This window comes from Palaemon carinicauda, chromosome 7 (genome assembly GCF_036898095.1).
Source record: "Palaemon carinicauda isolate YSFRI2023 chromosome 7, ASM3689809v2, whole genome shotgun sequence".
NCBI classification, from domain to species: domain Eukaryota; kingdom Metazoa; phylum Arthropoda; class Malacostraca; order Decapoda; family Palaemonidae; genus Palaemon; species Palaemon carinicauda.
In genome coordinates, this window is record NC_090731.1 from 40,962,295 (window position 1) to 40,978,656 (window position 16,362).

Consider the following 16,362-nt stretch of genomic DNA (forward strand, 5'->3'; position numbering starts at 1 on the left):
CAGATAGACTAAGTGCTGTATGATTGGAGGTTTATGCATAAGGAAAGAACATAAGTGAATAATATTGACAATAAGTGAATGCACCTTAACTGAAAGGACGTAAAAGCAATGAGTTGTATAAGAAACCAAATTCAGCTCAACGTACTCGCTAGAAAGTTAAGTTGAGACTGATACTGTTATTGAAGTGAATTTTCAAGCTCTTGCGTTTTACTGTTTTTTTTTCCTTTCCTTTTGAGGGTGTTTAATCTTTTGTATTATAATTCAGTATACTGTAAATACCCATGAATATTTCCATATGGAATTTCAGGGTCTCCCCACAAATAATCAGATTTACAAATGTGCAAAAGGTAAAGTCTGACTGTATTCTTCAGTTTCCCGGTCTAGTGCTACACAGATTAGCAGAATTTTCAATTGGTATTAAAAAAAAATCAAATCAAATCAAAATTTTCTGAAGAATAGTCAGTGGAAATAATTAAATAAATTTTCTACTAGTTTCTCCCCATTGTTGGGAGTAATATGAAAACTTAAACCAAGTAGGCTGGCAATTCTATTTGTGAATGGTAATTTAATTTTATAACATCAAAATTCCTAGTGATCTTATTTTTATTTTTGTTAGTTACAGTTGTAAAGAATCACATTGGCTTCATGTGTCTTGACAACTTCGCAGACTTGATATACCCAGAAAATTCTATTTTGATTACTGTTAATTTTTCTAATGATCTCATTCTTTTAGGCAGGTGTAAGAAAAAAAATAGTTTTCACAAAATTGCTCACCACATGCCAAAATTTTTAAATGTTTTATTATGCAATAAATTTGCACATTGTAATGAGTACAATCAGATTCAGCCCACTTAAGTTTTAATGTCATTTGTTAGCCACTTGGCATTGTTTTCATGTTTTTTTTACACAATTGTGTATTATTACTATCAAATTGCAATTAACCTGGTGTTTCATACAGAATACTTTCATTGCAACAGTTGTAACTCTCAATGGTTGAAATTGTTTTGGTATAGTTTTATCAGTTTGGAAAATTCTTAGGTATGCCCTTGATGTTATTAATGTCTAACTGTTTTCAGTACATTCAGTTCAAGTTCTGGGGAGGAAGATGCCGATGAAAAAGTTAATATCTTCTCTGTTGCTTCTGGCCACTTGTACGAGCGATTTTTAAGAATAATGATGGTGTCGGTTCTTCGTCATACAAAAGCTCCAGTGAAGTTCTGGTTTCTCAAAAATTTCCTTTCCCCCAGTCTTAAGGTTAGTTATTTTTTTCTGACATAAATCATGATTTTTATCAAAGATTTAAAGGTTGTAATTCAGGCTTTAAAACTGATACCTGTTTATGAAATTAACACTGAGTGCTGTGTACTTTCATTTCAGAATGCCTTACCTTTACTGGCTGAAGAATTTGGCTTTGAATATGAATTAGTCCAGTACAAGTGGCCAAGGTGGCTACATCAGCAAACAGAGAAACAGCGTATCATTTGGGGCTACAAGATTCTGTTCTTGGATGTACTGTTTCCCCTGGATATCAAGAAAATAATTTTTGTTGATGCAGATCAGGTAAGGAAGATACAGTATTGAAAAGCTTATGTGTATTTTTGCCATTTTCTTTTAAATGACCATTAACTTCATAAGAGAACTATATTTCTATGACAGATTAGTGAAGCTTAATAATATACATGCAGTGAGAGGGATGGGAGAGGAATGTGCTATACTACAAAGGTATTTTGAAAGTTGATTAAAGATTGAAGTTCAGTTTTGCTAATAATAGATTCATCTTAGGTCATTGTGTAAGTGGAGAATATATTACCTCATGTTTTCTGAAAAGTTGACAGCCTACAGCTGACAATTTTAAAAGATTTAATGAAAGTGTTAAAAAAGCAGGAGTAGCATAGAATAATTAGAATTCTGCTAAAGCAAAGGCAAGACAGGGCAAAGAGGGTTAACAGTTATCCATCGTAGAATTATTTGAACCCAAATTGGAGAATTTGCAATGAGCTAAATATATTTGTTAAATTAGGGATTAAAAGGATTATAATTTCTCTTTTTTCAATATTAAACTTAGCCGGTGATCATATAGCTGTCAGCTCTGCTGCCCGACAGAAAAACCTAAGGACAAAATACACCAGCGATCGCTATACAGGTAGGGGGTGTTCATCAACAGCGCCATCTGTCGCGCAGGTACTCAAGTACTCCCAGTAAACACAGAACCAATTTTCTCTCTGTCGTGCCACTGGCAAGACCTACTAAATACGCTGTTGCTTTCTGGATTGATTTTCACGTTATTTGGTGAAGTATTCATTTCTGGTTATTAGCTTTCGCTGTGCAGAGGTTATCTTCAATACTTCCTTGCATTCTTTTATTGAATTTTGGATTATTTGTTTACGACTTGGATAGATTTTGAATCCCCCCTTTGACTAATTCAAGATGTCTGACCCTTCTCAAGTCCCCAAATACAGGAAGTGTAGTGCTAGGGACTGTTCAAGGCGTCTTCCGAAGGCCTCTATCGATCCGCACACCATTTGTTCCAATTGTCGGGGTAAATCCTGTCAATTGGAAGATCGATGTGAGGAATGCGTTGGGCTTTCGGAATTCGATTTTCAAGAATTCTTGAAATATTCACGTAGGCTAGAGAGAGATAGAGTCAGGAGGAGTTCGTCTCGCTCAGTTGATTTTTCCTCTCCCCATGCCCCACAACCTATTCCTTCCCCTGTAGTGGTTACTCCCGACCCCCCTTCTAGCACTCATCAACCTTCGATGGCAGATATGATGCGTGCCATCCAGGCTCTGGGTGAGAGAGTCGAGTCATTGGCGAGTGACCGCAACCAACTCATGGCTGACGTCAGGGAGTTGAAGGGTAAAAGTGCAGTGGGAAGTGAAGTGAGTGTTAGTGCAGTGAAAAGTGTTAGTGTTACGCATGAGGGTGCGTCTGTTTGCGCCTGTCGTCCTCCCAGTCCGGGACCTCTTGCAAGCTCCCAAGCCCAGGGGAGAAGCAATGTCGTACGACCAAAGGGTTCGACAGGCTTTAATCAGCGGACAGACGTTCCCTCCGTGGTTTCGGACGTATCTTTCCTAGATCGCCCCACCCACAAGAAGACGAGTGAGCCCGTTCATTCCTCATCTGCGGAAGAGGTTTCACGCCAGAAACGATGGACCAAGGTCTCACGGCCTCTTAAACGCAAGGTCCCTTCCGCGCAAGTCCAACGGCCCAGGTGTAGCCACTGGGTCAGTTCGGACTCGCTGCAGTCTTCTGACGACTGCACACCTCCTAAGAGAGGCAAAGTGGTACCGCAACAGGCAGTAACACCGTCTGTTGCCGCACCTGCTGCTGTAGACCCTAAGTGGTCTTTGCTACAGTCTATGCAGACTCAGTTAGCTTCTTTCATGCAGGAGTATCGTGCGGAGAAGGTTGACGCTGCACCCGTTAGCCTACAACCAATCACGGTTGTGCGCCCAGTAGACGCTGAGGCTGCCTGCTCCCGCACTCCAGCTGTGAGAGTTCCACCACCCATGCGCAGTCGACCCTGCCAGACGCATGTTGACGTTTACCGACGCACGGAACCCTCCGTTGACGTTCGCGTGTTACCACAACAACAGGAGTGTGGAGTTAAGTTGCCGTGTTTTGACGCTGTGCGTCAACCTCCGCAACCCACTGTGGTTTCCGCTACTCGACCGCAGTCAGGAGTAGACGCCTTGCGTCCCCACACAGCTATGGTTGTTGCCAGTTCACAGACTGACCAACAGTTCCATGACGTTGGGTCCAGTGCAGCCACGCATGCACCCGTGCTGCCGGACTCAGCCGACCAGCTTTTACCTACTCCTTTGCCGCTTCCTCCTCAACATTCAGACGATGGACTCTCTGATGATGACGACGCTGCACATCTTGACGACCAACACACGGACATCGACGAACCCAAGACCACGCCTCCCTCCTTAAACTTTAGGAAAGTGCTTGCGCTGTTCAAGGATTTATATCCTGATCAGTTTGTGTCTGCAGCACCACGCTCGCCTCCCTCTGAGTTCGCTTTAGGCATGCAGTCATCCGCACCTGCCTTTACGAAGCTCGTACTCGCTCGCTCGTCCAAGAGAGCTTTAAGAGTACTGGGAGATTGGTTGCAGTCCAAAAAGCAACTTGGGAAGACAGCCTTCATGTTTCCCCCGGCCAAGCTTGCTTCCAGATCTAGCGTCTGGTATGCCACGGGAGAAGTTCTCGGCTTGGGAGTTCCTGCCTCTGCCCAGGGGGACTTCTCAAGTCTGGTAGACTCTCCCCGCAGGCTGGCCATGAGACGCTCCAAGATTTGTTGGACTCCTTCGGATATGGACCATCTAATGAAAGGAGTATTTCGAGCATTCGAAGTCTTTAACTTTTTGGACTGGTGTTTGGGAGCGTTGAGCAGGAAGACCTCCCCTTCTGACAAGGAAACTTCCATGCTCATTATGTCCTGCATGGACAAAGCCATACGGGATGGTTCTAGTGAGCTTGCGGCTTCTTTCGTGTCTGGGGTCCTCAAGAAGCGGGATCACCTTTGCTCCTTCTTGTCAGCTGGAGTCACCCCATGTCAAAAGTCGGAACTTATGTTTGCTCCTCTCTCAAAGTGCCTCTTCCCTGAGGAGTTGATCAAGGAGATTGCCGCCTCCTTGATCCAGAAAGACACTCATGACCTGGTTGCGTCATCCGCACGCAAAGCCACCCCTTTGCCCTCCGTGCCTAGACCCAGGATGGACACTCCAGCGTCAAGGTTCATTCCGCCCTTTCGTGGCAGAGCCTCCAGCAGAGGAGGTGCTCGTGCCGAAGGTCAACGTGGCAAAAAGAAGAAGGGTTCCAAGTCCTTTAGAGGCAGAGTCTGACTGCCACCTTCTTCAGACAGCAGTGGGAGCCAGGCTCAAGAACTACTGGCAGGCCTGGGAGAACAGGGGCGCAGACGCACAATCTGTGAAGTTACTCAGAGAGGGGTACAAGATTCCATTCTTGCGCAAGCCCCCTCTAGCAACAACTCCCATCGACCTCTCTCCCAGGTACAGAGAGGAGGACAAGAGACTAGCTTTGCAGCAAGAGGTGTCTCTCTTACTACAAAAGGGAGCGGTAGTCAAAGTCCGGGACCATCAATCCCCGGGCTTCTACAACCGTCTCTTCTTAGTGGCGAAGAAGACAGGAGGGTGGAGGCCGGTGCTAGACGTCAGTGCTCTGAATGTCTTTGTCACAAAGCAGACGTTCGCCATGGAGACAACAAAGTCGGTTCTAGCATCGGTCAGGAAGGAAGACTGGATGGTCTCGTTAGACCTAAAGGACGCTTACTTTCACGTCCCCATCCACCCAGATTCCCAACCTTTTTTAAGGTTCGTTTTCGGGAAGGTTGTATACCAGTTTCAAGCCCTGTGCTTTGGCCTAAGCACGGCACCTCTTGTTTTTACGAAACTGATGAGGAATGTTGCCAAATTCCTGCATTTAGCAGACATCAGAGCCTCCCTCTATTTGGACGACTGGCTTCTAAGAGCTTCGTCAAGTCGTCGCTGTCTGGAGAATCTAAAGTGGACTCTGGATCTGACCAAGGAATTGGGTCTCCTGGTCAATATGGAAAAGTCCCAACTCGTCCCATCCCAGGCCAGGGCACCAGCCGCCCGTTGAGATACTATCGCTAGAGAGTTAGGGGGTCCTTTGACTGGCCAGACAGTACCATATTGGATCCTTCTCTCTGGTTACGGTTCTTTCCCTTTGCCTACACAGACACCGAATAGTCTGGCCTATTCTTTACAGATTCTCCTCTGTCCTCATACACCTGACAACACTGAGATTACTAAACAATTCTTCTTCACCCAAGGGGTTAACTACGGCAATGTAATTGTTCAGTTGCTACTTTCCTCTTGGTAAGGGTAGAAGAGACTCTTTAGCTATGGTAAGCAGCTCTTCTAGGAGAAGGACACTCCAAAATCAAACCATTGTTCTCTAGTCTTGGGTAGTGCTATAGCCTCTGTACCATGGCCTTCCACTGTCTTGGGTTAGAGTTCTCTTGCTTGAGGGTACACTCAGGCACACTATTGTATCTAGTTTCTCTTTCTCTTGTTTTGTTGAAGTTTTTATTGTTTATATAGGAAATATTTATTTAAATGTTGTTACTATTCTTAAAATATTTTATTTTTCCTTGTTTCCTTTCCTCACTGAGCTATTTTCCCTGTTGGGGCCCCTGGGCTTATAGCATCCTGCTTTTCCAACTAGGGTTGTAGCTTAGCATTTAATAATAATAATAATAATATAGTGTACCTAGGAATGGAGATTCAGAGTCAAGCTTTTCGGGCTTTTCCGTCGGCCCCCAGAATCAGTCAAGTCCAAGAATGCATCCAGAACATGCTGAAGAAGGACCGATGTTCAGTCAGACAGTGGATGAGTCTGATAGGGACGCTTTCATCACTGGACCAGTTCATCGTGTTAGGGAGACTCCACCTCCGACCCCTTCAATTTCACCTAGCTGTTCACTGGAGAAAGGACAAGACGCTAGAAGCGGTCTCGATTCCTATTTCCGAGAAGATGAAGTCTTCACTGACTTGGTGGAAGGACAACATTCTCCTCAGGGAGGGTCTGCCACTGGCTGTTCAGACCCCCAACCACATTCTCTTCTCGGACGCATCGGACACGGGCTGGGGTGCGACATTGGACGGTCGGGAATGCTCGGGCACGTGGAAAGCGGATCAAAGAACGTTGCACATCAACTGCAAGGAGCTACTGGCAGTTCATCTGGCCTTGAGAAGCTTCAAGTCCCTCCTTCTAGGCAAGGTGGTGGAGGTGAACTCCGACAACACCACAGCCTTGGCGTACATCTCCAAGCAAGGAGGGACTCATTCGAGGACGTTGTACGAGATCGCAAGGGACCTCCTCACCTGGTCAAGAGATCGAAACATATCGCTAGTAACGAGGTTCATTCAAGGCAACATGAATGTCATGGCAGACCGCCTCAGCCGGAAGGGTCAAATCATCCCAACAGAGTGGACCCTTCACAAGAATGTATGCAAGAGACTATGGGCCTTGTGGGGTCAGCCTACCATAGATCTGTTTGCAACCTCGATGACCAAGAGGCTCCCAATTTATTGCTCACCGATTCCGGACCCAGCAGCAGTTCACATAGATGCCTTTCTTCTGGATTGGTCCCATCTAGACCTTTATGCATTCCCCCCGTTCAAGATTGTCAACAGAGTACTGCAGAAGTTCGCCTCTCACGAAGGGACAAGGTTGACGTTGGTTGCTCCCCTCTGGCCCGCGAGAGAATGGTTCACCGAGGTACTGCAATGGCTAGTAGACGTTCCCAGAACACTCCCTCTAAGAGTGGACCTTCTGCGTCAGCCGCACGTAAAGAAGGTACACCCAAGCCTCCACGCTCTTCGTCTGACTGCCTTCAGACTATCGAAAGACTCTCGAGAGCTAGAGGCTTTTCGAAGGAGGCAGCCAGAGCGATTGCTAGAGCAAGGAGGACATCCACACTTAAAGTCTACCAGTCGAAGTGGGAAGTCTTCCGAAGCTGGTGCAAGTCGGTATCAGTATCCTCAACCAGTACCTCTGTAACTCAGATAGCTGACTTCCTTTTATACCTAAGGAAGGAAAGATCTCTTTCAGCTCCCACGATCAAGGGTTACAGAAGCATGTTGGCAGCAGTCTTCCGTCACAGAGGCTTAGATCTTTCCAACAACAAAGATCTACAGGACCTCCTTAAGTCTTTTGAGACCTCGAAGGAGCGTCGGTTGGCCACTCCAGGTTGGAACTTAGACGTGGTACTAAGGTTCCTTATGTCAGAAAGGTTCGAACCACTTCAATCAGCCTCTTTTAAAGATCTCACTTTGAAGACCCTTTTCCTCGTCTGCTTAGCAACAGCTAAAAGAGTCAGTGAGATACACGCCTTCAGCAGGAACATTGGATTTTCATCTGAAACGGCTACATGTTCCTTACAGCTTGGTTTTTTAGCCAAAAACGAACTTCCTTCTCGTCCTTGGCCCAAATCGTTCGATATTCCAAGCCTTTCTAATTTGGTTGGAAATGAACAAGAAAGAGTCCTATGCCCTGTAAGAGCTCTTAAGTACTATTTGAGACGTACTAAACCATTACGAGGACAGTCAGAAGCTTTATGGTGCGCTATTAAGAAACCTTCTTTACCTATGTCGAAGAATGCAGTTTCTTATTATATCAGACTTTTGATTCGAGAAGCTCATTCCCATCTGAATGAGGAGGACCATGCTTTGCTGAAGGTAAGGACACATGAAGTTAGAGCTGTTGCAACTTCAGTAGCCTTCAAACAAAACAGATATCTGCAGAGTGTAATGGATGCAACCTATTGGAGAAGCAAGTCAGTGTTCGCATCATTTTACCTTAAAGATGTCCAGTCTCTTTACGAGAACTGCTACACCCTGGGACCATTCGTAGCAGCGAGTGCAGTAGTGGGTGAGGGCTCAACCACTACATTCCCATAATCCCATAACCTTTTTAATCTTTCTCTTGAAATGTTTTTTATTGTTGTTTTTTGGGTTGTCCGGAAGGCTAAGAAGCCTTTCGCATCCTAGTTGATTTGGCGGGTGGTCAAATTCTTTTCTTGAGAAGCGCCTAGATTAGAGGTTTTGATGAGGTCCTTTAGTATGGGTTGCAACCCTTCATACTTCAGCTCCTAGGAGTCGCTCAGCATCCTATGAGGATCGCGAGGCTCAGTAAGGAAGACGTACTTAAAAAGGCAGAGTAATTGTTCAAGTCGACTTCCTTACCAGGTACTTATTGATTTTATGTTTGTTATTTTGAATAACTACTAAAATGAAATACAAAATACCTAGCTCTTAATGTAAACATATAATGCTGGTCTCTACCCACCCCCCTGGGTGTGAATCAGCTATATGATCACCGGCTAAGTTTAATATTGAAAAATGTTATTTTCATTAGTAAAATAAATTTTTGAATATACTTACCCGGTGATCATATATTAAAGGACCCTCCCTTCCTCCCCAATAGAGACCCAGTGGACCGAGGAGAAAATTGGTTCTGTGTTTACTGGGAGTACTTGAGTACCTGCGCGACAGATGGCGCTGTTGATGAACACCCCCTACCTGTATAGCGATCGCTGGCGTATTTTGTCCTTAGGTTTTTCTGTCGGGTAGCAGAGCTGACAGCTATATGATCACCGGGTAAGTATATTCAAAAATTTATTTTACTAGTGAAAATAACATTTTTCTGCAAATCTAATCTTCCTTTTTTATTCTATATATTGTTGTCCTGCAATCAACTTGGTTTAATCTAAGTCTCCCTTAGACCTCTTCCAACTACAGTAATGTACCTTCAATACTTTGCTGCTTCTGCTATTGTATCTGATAACCAAAGTTCTTATGTTCTTACACTCACATTTTAAAAGTAAGAAATAGTTATTAAACACAGTAAGTGTAATTGATATTTATTCTTCCTGTCATTTGCTTTATTATTATTACTATTATTACTAGCCAAGCTACAACCTTAGTTGGAAAAGCAAAATGCTATAAGCCCAAAGGCTCCAACAGAGAAAAATAGCCCAGTGAGAAAAGGAAACAAGGAAATTAATAAACGATATAAGATGCAATTTATTATTTTTTTCATTTTTATTCCAGATTGTTCGTGCAGATATTAAGGATCTCAATAATGAGAACCTAGATGGAGCACCATATGGCTTTGTTCCTTTCTGTGAATCTCGTAAAGAAATTGAAGGATTCAGGTTGGTTTGATATTGGATGTTCTTTAATGTTTGTGAATTACCATATTTATATTGTTTTCTTACTAATCTTTTAAACATACAAGGCCTTTCTTCTGTACCACTGTTTGTATCAATATTGCATCATGTGTTTCCTTTATGTAGTTGTCTTTGTTGTTTCTTGTACATTTCCATTCTAGAAAATACCAAAAACCCAATGATTGTTGGTGGTGAACACCAGTTCTTGACCATCGCACCCCTATCACTTCATATAAGTGTCAAGTTATGGCTCTCCAATGCATTAACAAGAAGGAAGTGTTCAGACACTGTTCTTCCTGGCTTGGTGAGGCTGCTTACCTGCTGATGAAAATTTGTTCATTGCATACCTTTGCCTTCTCATGGAAGAACTAGTAAGCCTAGACTGACATTATTGTTAATCTGTTGGCATACTTGTTGCTGAAGATGGGTCTGAAGCTTTTCCACCATTTTTGCCTCCCTGTCCCTTACAGACATTACCTCAACTTGGGTCCTGAGATGTGTGCTCAGTAGTTGTGTGACATTCCCAGTTCCTTCACAAGGCTAATATGCATCTCATCTCAAGTTTTCACGTTTAGCATAAGTCTTGAGGAGAGGTAGCATGACTGCCTCTTCTATCTCTCTTATATTCCCCTCTCAATGGGATGCAGCAGCCACAACATTTACACTGTTTGAACATCTGGTGCTTGTGAGTCACGAGACAGGCCCCCTTGCTTGCAGGTTATGTCTGTCAATAAGCAACTCTTCCTGGGAGGATGGTTCAGTGTCTTGTTAAGACAAAAAAAATTTTACCTGCAAAGAACATAGGAGACAGAAGGAAATATCATATGAATGCAGACAGGGCCTTTAATTACAACACTCAGATAGTGGGTGTGTATTCTTGAATCTTTACAATCCTCTCAACATTCATTTATCAATCCTTATTTTATTTTTCTTCATATATAGTTGATGAGGACGAGATAAAAGTTTAGATTGATGAAAATATGTATAAGTATACAGTATACCCTTGCTCATGCAGATCAGTTGGAGGATTACCCATGCTGGGTAAGCCAATTTCGCTGACAAGACGAATATAGGTTACTCTTGAAACCAAGAATTCATACCCTAGGATGATGCTAATACAAGCCATTCAGAATGAATCTACACTTTTACTGTGCAAATAAGTAGGCTAGTTTACCAAAGTTTTTCCATGTTCAAGAGACTTATCCAAGGTATGGTGGGCTAAGTCCCAAGAGAAGTTTATGTATCAAGAAACTTCTCCAGTGTATGCTAGACTATGAAATAGAAATTCTTACAATTTTGGTTAAACTCAGAGGAAGAGAGATGGAAGTTACTTTCTTAGTGATAGATGCTTTTTAATTTTTGATAAACTTTTTACAGGTTTTAAAATTAGTATTTTTATGGATGGGGTTTTGAAAATATTACTGGTTCACTTAATTTTTTCTGTTGATGTGTATTATGAATATTTTAGATAGAACAGCAGTATCATTAAATTGCTTTTATTTTTTTCCTCGTAAATAATGTTTTGATTTGTATACTTTTTATCTATCTATTTCTATCTACCAAGGCACTTTCCCCAATTTTGGGTGGTAGCCAACATAAAAAAAGTACAAAAGGGGACTTTTCTCCTCTTCAGACCTACCAGCATGATAAGGGATTCAGACAAGGTCTTTGCTTGGTACTGATTGGATGCCACAGCTCACCCTCCCCCATTATTCACAACAAATGAAGCTTCATATGCTGAATCCCTTACTGCTGCCACCTCAGCAGTCATCAAGACGACCAGAAGAAGCAGCAAGGCCTATTAGAAACGCATCACAATCACTCGCCATTTATTCCTATATCTAGCACACAATTTTGCCCTTCTCACATCTATCCTCCTATAACCTAGAGCTTTCTTCACTCCATCCATCCACCCAAACCTCGATGTTCTTCTTGTGCTTCTCCCATCAACTCTAGCATTCATCAACATTTTCAGCAGACAGCCATTTGTCAATTTTTCATTCTCTCTAAATGGCCAAACCACCTCAGCACATACATATCCACTCTAGCTGCTAATTCACTTCTTTTACCCATTCTCGCCCTCACTTCTTCATTCCTCAGACGCTTCATCTTGAACACAATTAATTTCTCTCTCCGTCATTTTCATTCCCCACAACTCTAATCCAGACATCACAGTGGGTACAATCACTTTCTCATACAGAACTCTCTTTACTTCATTCCTAACCCTCTATTCTTTATATTTTATATATAATAGATTATGTCATTTAAGATATTTTACAGTTTTTTTCACAAAACCTTTTTGTACAAAAAATTTACTGGATAAGCAGACAATATTGATAAAAAGATTGTAGATTTGTGAAGGTTTGTTCTATACAGTATTGATATTTTTACTCTATTTTTCTTTTATTTTATGACAGGTTTTGGAAGCAAGGATATTGGCGAAACCATTTAGCTGGTCGCAGGTATCACATTTCTGCTCTGTTTGTGGTAGATTTGAAGAAGTTCCGTCGCATTGCGGCAGGAGACCGCTTGAGAGGCCAATACCAAGGATTGTCACAAGACCCCAACTCACTCTCAAATTTGGATCAGGTATGAACAATAATTGGAATATGTTAGTGGACAAACTATATCATCTTAAGCCTAAATGTTTATCTTACCATTAGGTAGGCTAAAATGTCTTAGTACTTATTATCTTTTGAAAAGTGCAGAGGATGAAAATGAATTTTAATTGAAGATTGTTAGAACCTGAAATTAAAGCATAGCACTTTGAAAAATTTTGGTTTACTTAAAAATAGGAAGAGTAAAGTGTGCTATGTAATGAATTGCATCCCAGTTTAATCAGCATGGCAAATTGATTTTAGTTGGGTATTCCACTACTCACGATGAGGTTCCATTTTGAAAAAAAAAATATATTCCAAGCTGAAAATATCATAAACAAATTCTCAATGAACAGTGATCATTAACTGTCAATAAATTTCTCAATGTTATAACAAAATGTGTTCATAAGTTTACAATAGAACATATTCAACGTAAGTTGACTATGTTCTTCTTTTGATTATAAATATGTTTATAACAAGAAATGGCATCCTGAATTTATCAACTTTTGAAAATCTTTTGTTGGTGACATCGATTTTTTCAAGAATTTATAATGCACTATCTTTGTTGTGACTTTTTTCTACCTATTAAAAAATTCTTGTTCATCTGTCAACCATCTTTTTTAAATATTAAACTTAGCCGGTGAATATATAATAGCTGACGTCTCGGACGGCTCGACAGAAAAAACACAAAAACTCGCGAGCGATCGCTATGAAGGTTGCGGGTGTGCCCACCAGCGCCAACTATCGGCCAGATACCGCATATACATGTAAACAGCTCCAGTTCTTCTCTGTCGGTCTTGTCGACAAGTTGATTCCATTACTCGCTGTTGACCTGGAGTTTTTCGTCATTCTTGGTGAAGTACTTCTTTTTGGTTTTGAGCTTTCGCAGTGCAGGTGTTTTTATCTTCAATTAAAACTCTTGAACTCTTTTTTGGATAGATTTTATTGTTGATGACTTTGGATTGTTTTTGGATTTTCTTTGACTTTTCAAAATGGCTGACCCTTCTCCAATTCCTAAATTTCGTAAATGTAATGCTAGGGATTGTAACAAACGTCTTCCAAAGGCCTCTCTCGACCCACATACCGTGTGTTCTAATTGCCGGGGTAAAACCTGTCAATTAGGAGATCGGTGTGATGAGTGCGTGGTACTTTCGGAATTCGACTGGCTAGAGTTTGATAAGTATTCTTGTAAGCTAGAGAGAGATAGGGTGAGGAGAAGTTCCTTTAGATCATTAGAATTTTCCTCCTCCCATGCCCCTGAACCTAATCCTTCCCCAGTAGTAGTTGTGCCTGAACCCTCTACTAGCACTCATGAACCATCAATGCGGGATATGTTGCATGCCATTCAAGCATTGGGCGAGAGAGTTGAATCTTTGGCTACGGACCGTAATCAACTCATGGCGGATGTAAAAGTGTTAAAGTGTCAGAGTGCCACATTAGAAAATCGTGGGGATAAAGTGATTAGAGCGCAAAGTTTTATCAGTGTTGCGACCGAGGGTTCGTCTGTTCGTGCTTGTCGTTCGCCTAGTCCGAGACCTCTTGCAAGCTCCCATGCACCAGGGAGAAGTAATGTCGTAGGACTTATGGGGACGAGAGGCTTTAACCAACGAACAGACGTTCCCTCTATGGTTTCGGGCGTGTCTCGTCAAGACCGCCCCTACCATAAGACGAGCGAGGCGGTTTTCTCCTCGTCATCCGAAGGCTTCTCGCGTAAGAAACCGTGGAGCAAGGTTTCGAGACCCTTAAAGCGGAAGTCAGTCCCTTCAGGACAGGTCCAGCGTCCTGGTTGTAGCCATTGGGACAGCTCTGACCCTGTGCAGTCATCGGAAGACTGCTCGCCGCCTAAACAGAAACGTAACACGGGCTCCGAGAGTCTTAGTTTAGGCAATGTTTTGCAGTCACAGACGTTACCATCGTCTCGACCCGCTCCCACTCCCGTTGATCCTAAATGGGTTGTCCTGCAGGATATGCAGAATAAGCTTGCCTCTCTTATGGAGGAGTATACTGCTGAGCAGGTTCACGATGATCCTCGCCGTTACGCTGATCGAGATCCTGGCCGTCAGCCACCCAAACGAGCCTTTGCTCGTCCTGTTGACGTTGACGTTACAAAGTCACGTCAATCATGTGACTTAGAGCCTCACTCGATGCAGTCCCGTGTTGACTTTCAGCCGCTTGTGGACGTTCAGCCGCTGCTGCATGCTCGTGTTGACGTTCAGGACGTTCGCCAACCAGCTAAGTTGACTTGTTTTGACGTTGAGCGTCAAGCACCGCAGTCAAGAGTTGTTTTAACTGCTCAATCTAGGCAGTCAAGGCAGTCTCGAGTTGACGTCGAGCGTCCTCCCACTCCTGTTGTTGTTGCTAGTCAGTCCGTTAAGCAGTTACATGACGTAGCGTCCTGGACTGCTACTGATGCTCCTTTGCGTGTGGACTCTGCTTGTCAAGCATTGCCACCAAGGCAGGTCTCTCCCTTGCTTGAGACTCATCAGTTGTCGGATGAGGGTCCTTCAGATGAGGACGTTGCTGATCCTCCTCCTAATGATAATCCTTTGGACGTTTTATCTGATGTAGAAGAACCTAAGGCTGTATAACCTTCGATGGATTTTAAGAAGATCATGATGATTTTCAAGGATCTTTTCCCAGATCATTTTGTTACTGTTGCTCCTCGTTCGCCTCCGTCTGAGTTTGCGCTAGGCTTAGCTGCTACCAAGCCTGCCTTTACTAAGCTAGTGCTTTCTCGCTCTTCTAAGAGGGCTTTACGTCTTCTAGGCGACTGGTTGGTTACCAGGAGGAGTTTGGGGAAGACGGCCTTTGCCTTCCCACCTTCTAAGCTTGCTTCTAGATCGAGCGTCTGGTATGACACAGGAGAAGTTCTCGGCTTGGGAGTCCCTGCCTCTGCCCAGGGTGACTTCTCAAGCCTCGTAGACTCTCCCCGTCGCCTGGCCATGAGACGCTCGAAAATTTGTTGGTCCTCCTCGGACCTTGACCATCTCCTTAAAGGCGTATACAGGGCCTTTGAAGTTTTTAACTTTCTAGATTGGTCTTTAGGAGCATTAACCCTGGATAGGTACGATGGGTCGTTTGCGACCCCGAGCGTCAAAAAAAAACAGGTTTTTCTCACGTGACTCACCCCCGTGACTGAATTTGTGGGTGATCGACCTGCAGGAGGTGTCTCCCCTACACGCTCTAGTAGTGTCCAGATGTGCATTGCTGTAGCTGTACTCCTTCCCCGATTTCTGAGACGCGTCGGGGTCGAGCGCGACCGAGTTTACCCTTCTAAGGTAGTTTGCATAATTATCAAAGTTATTACGTATTATGAAATTGTCGTAGAATGGTGCAACTTGTATAGGTTATCAGTTGTGGAAAGTCTTGGTGGATTGTTTGGCTACCATGTGCATGATTTTTTTTTTAGTTAAAATGTCGTTCATCACCACGAGGACCATTTTACCGCGAGTGTCCCTTTTTCATTTTTTTTTTCATTTTTTTGCCAAGTCATTTTTCCGTAAGATATTGCCAAATAGGGTCTTAAAACTTTTGCTTGTTTAGTGTTGGAAAGTGTGTCTAGATGATCTGGCTACCCATGCATGACTTTGTTTTTGTCAGATACGACGTAGTTATTGGTATATTGGGTATTTAACTGCGGTTACCAATTTCTGTTTTTTTTCAATATTTGTAAAAATTACTACGTAGTAAGGAATTGCCGTATATTATTCATTTTTTTTTTTCATGTTTATGTGTTAGAAAGTGTGCCTTGATGGTTGGGCTAACACGTGCATGTCTTTTTTTTTATCTGAGATGCCGTATATTAGAATGTCGGGCATTTTACTGCGAGTGTCCCTTTTTCATTTTTTTTCATTTTTTTGCCAAGTCATTTTTCCGTAAGATATTGCGAAATAGTATCGTAAAACTTTTGCTTTTTTAGTGTTGGAAAGTGTGTCTAGATGATCTGGCTACCCATGCGTGATTTTGTTTTTGTCAGATACGACGTAGTTATTGGTATATTGGGTATTTAACTGCGGTTGCCAATTTGTTTTATTTCAATATTT

At 42.8% G+C, this 16,362-nt stretch overlaps 1 protein-coding gene across 2 annotated transcripts in view; it reads left to right on the forward strand.

Annotated features, from left to right (window-relative positions):
* Window positions 1-16,362, forward strand: part of Uggt (UDP-glucose-glycoprotein glucosyltransferase) — a 255,375-nt gene that overhangs the window by 197,388 nt on the left and 41,625 nt on the right. For both annotated transcript variants that reach the window (XM_068376676.1, XM_068376677.1), the window contains 4 exons: window positions 1,077-1,254; window positions 1,378-1,560; window positions 9,604-9,707; window positions 12,140-12,311. In XM_068376676.1, the coding sequence (XP_068232777.1) occupies window positions 1,077-1,254; window positions 1,378-1,560; window positions 9,604-9,707; window positions 12,140-12,311 (637 nt within the window). The remainder of the gene's footprint in view (window positions 1-1,076; window positions 1,255-1,377; window positions 1,561-9,603; window positions 9,708-12,139; window positions 12,312-16,362) is intronic.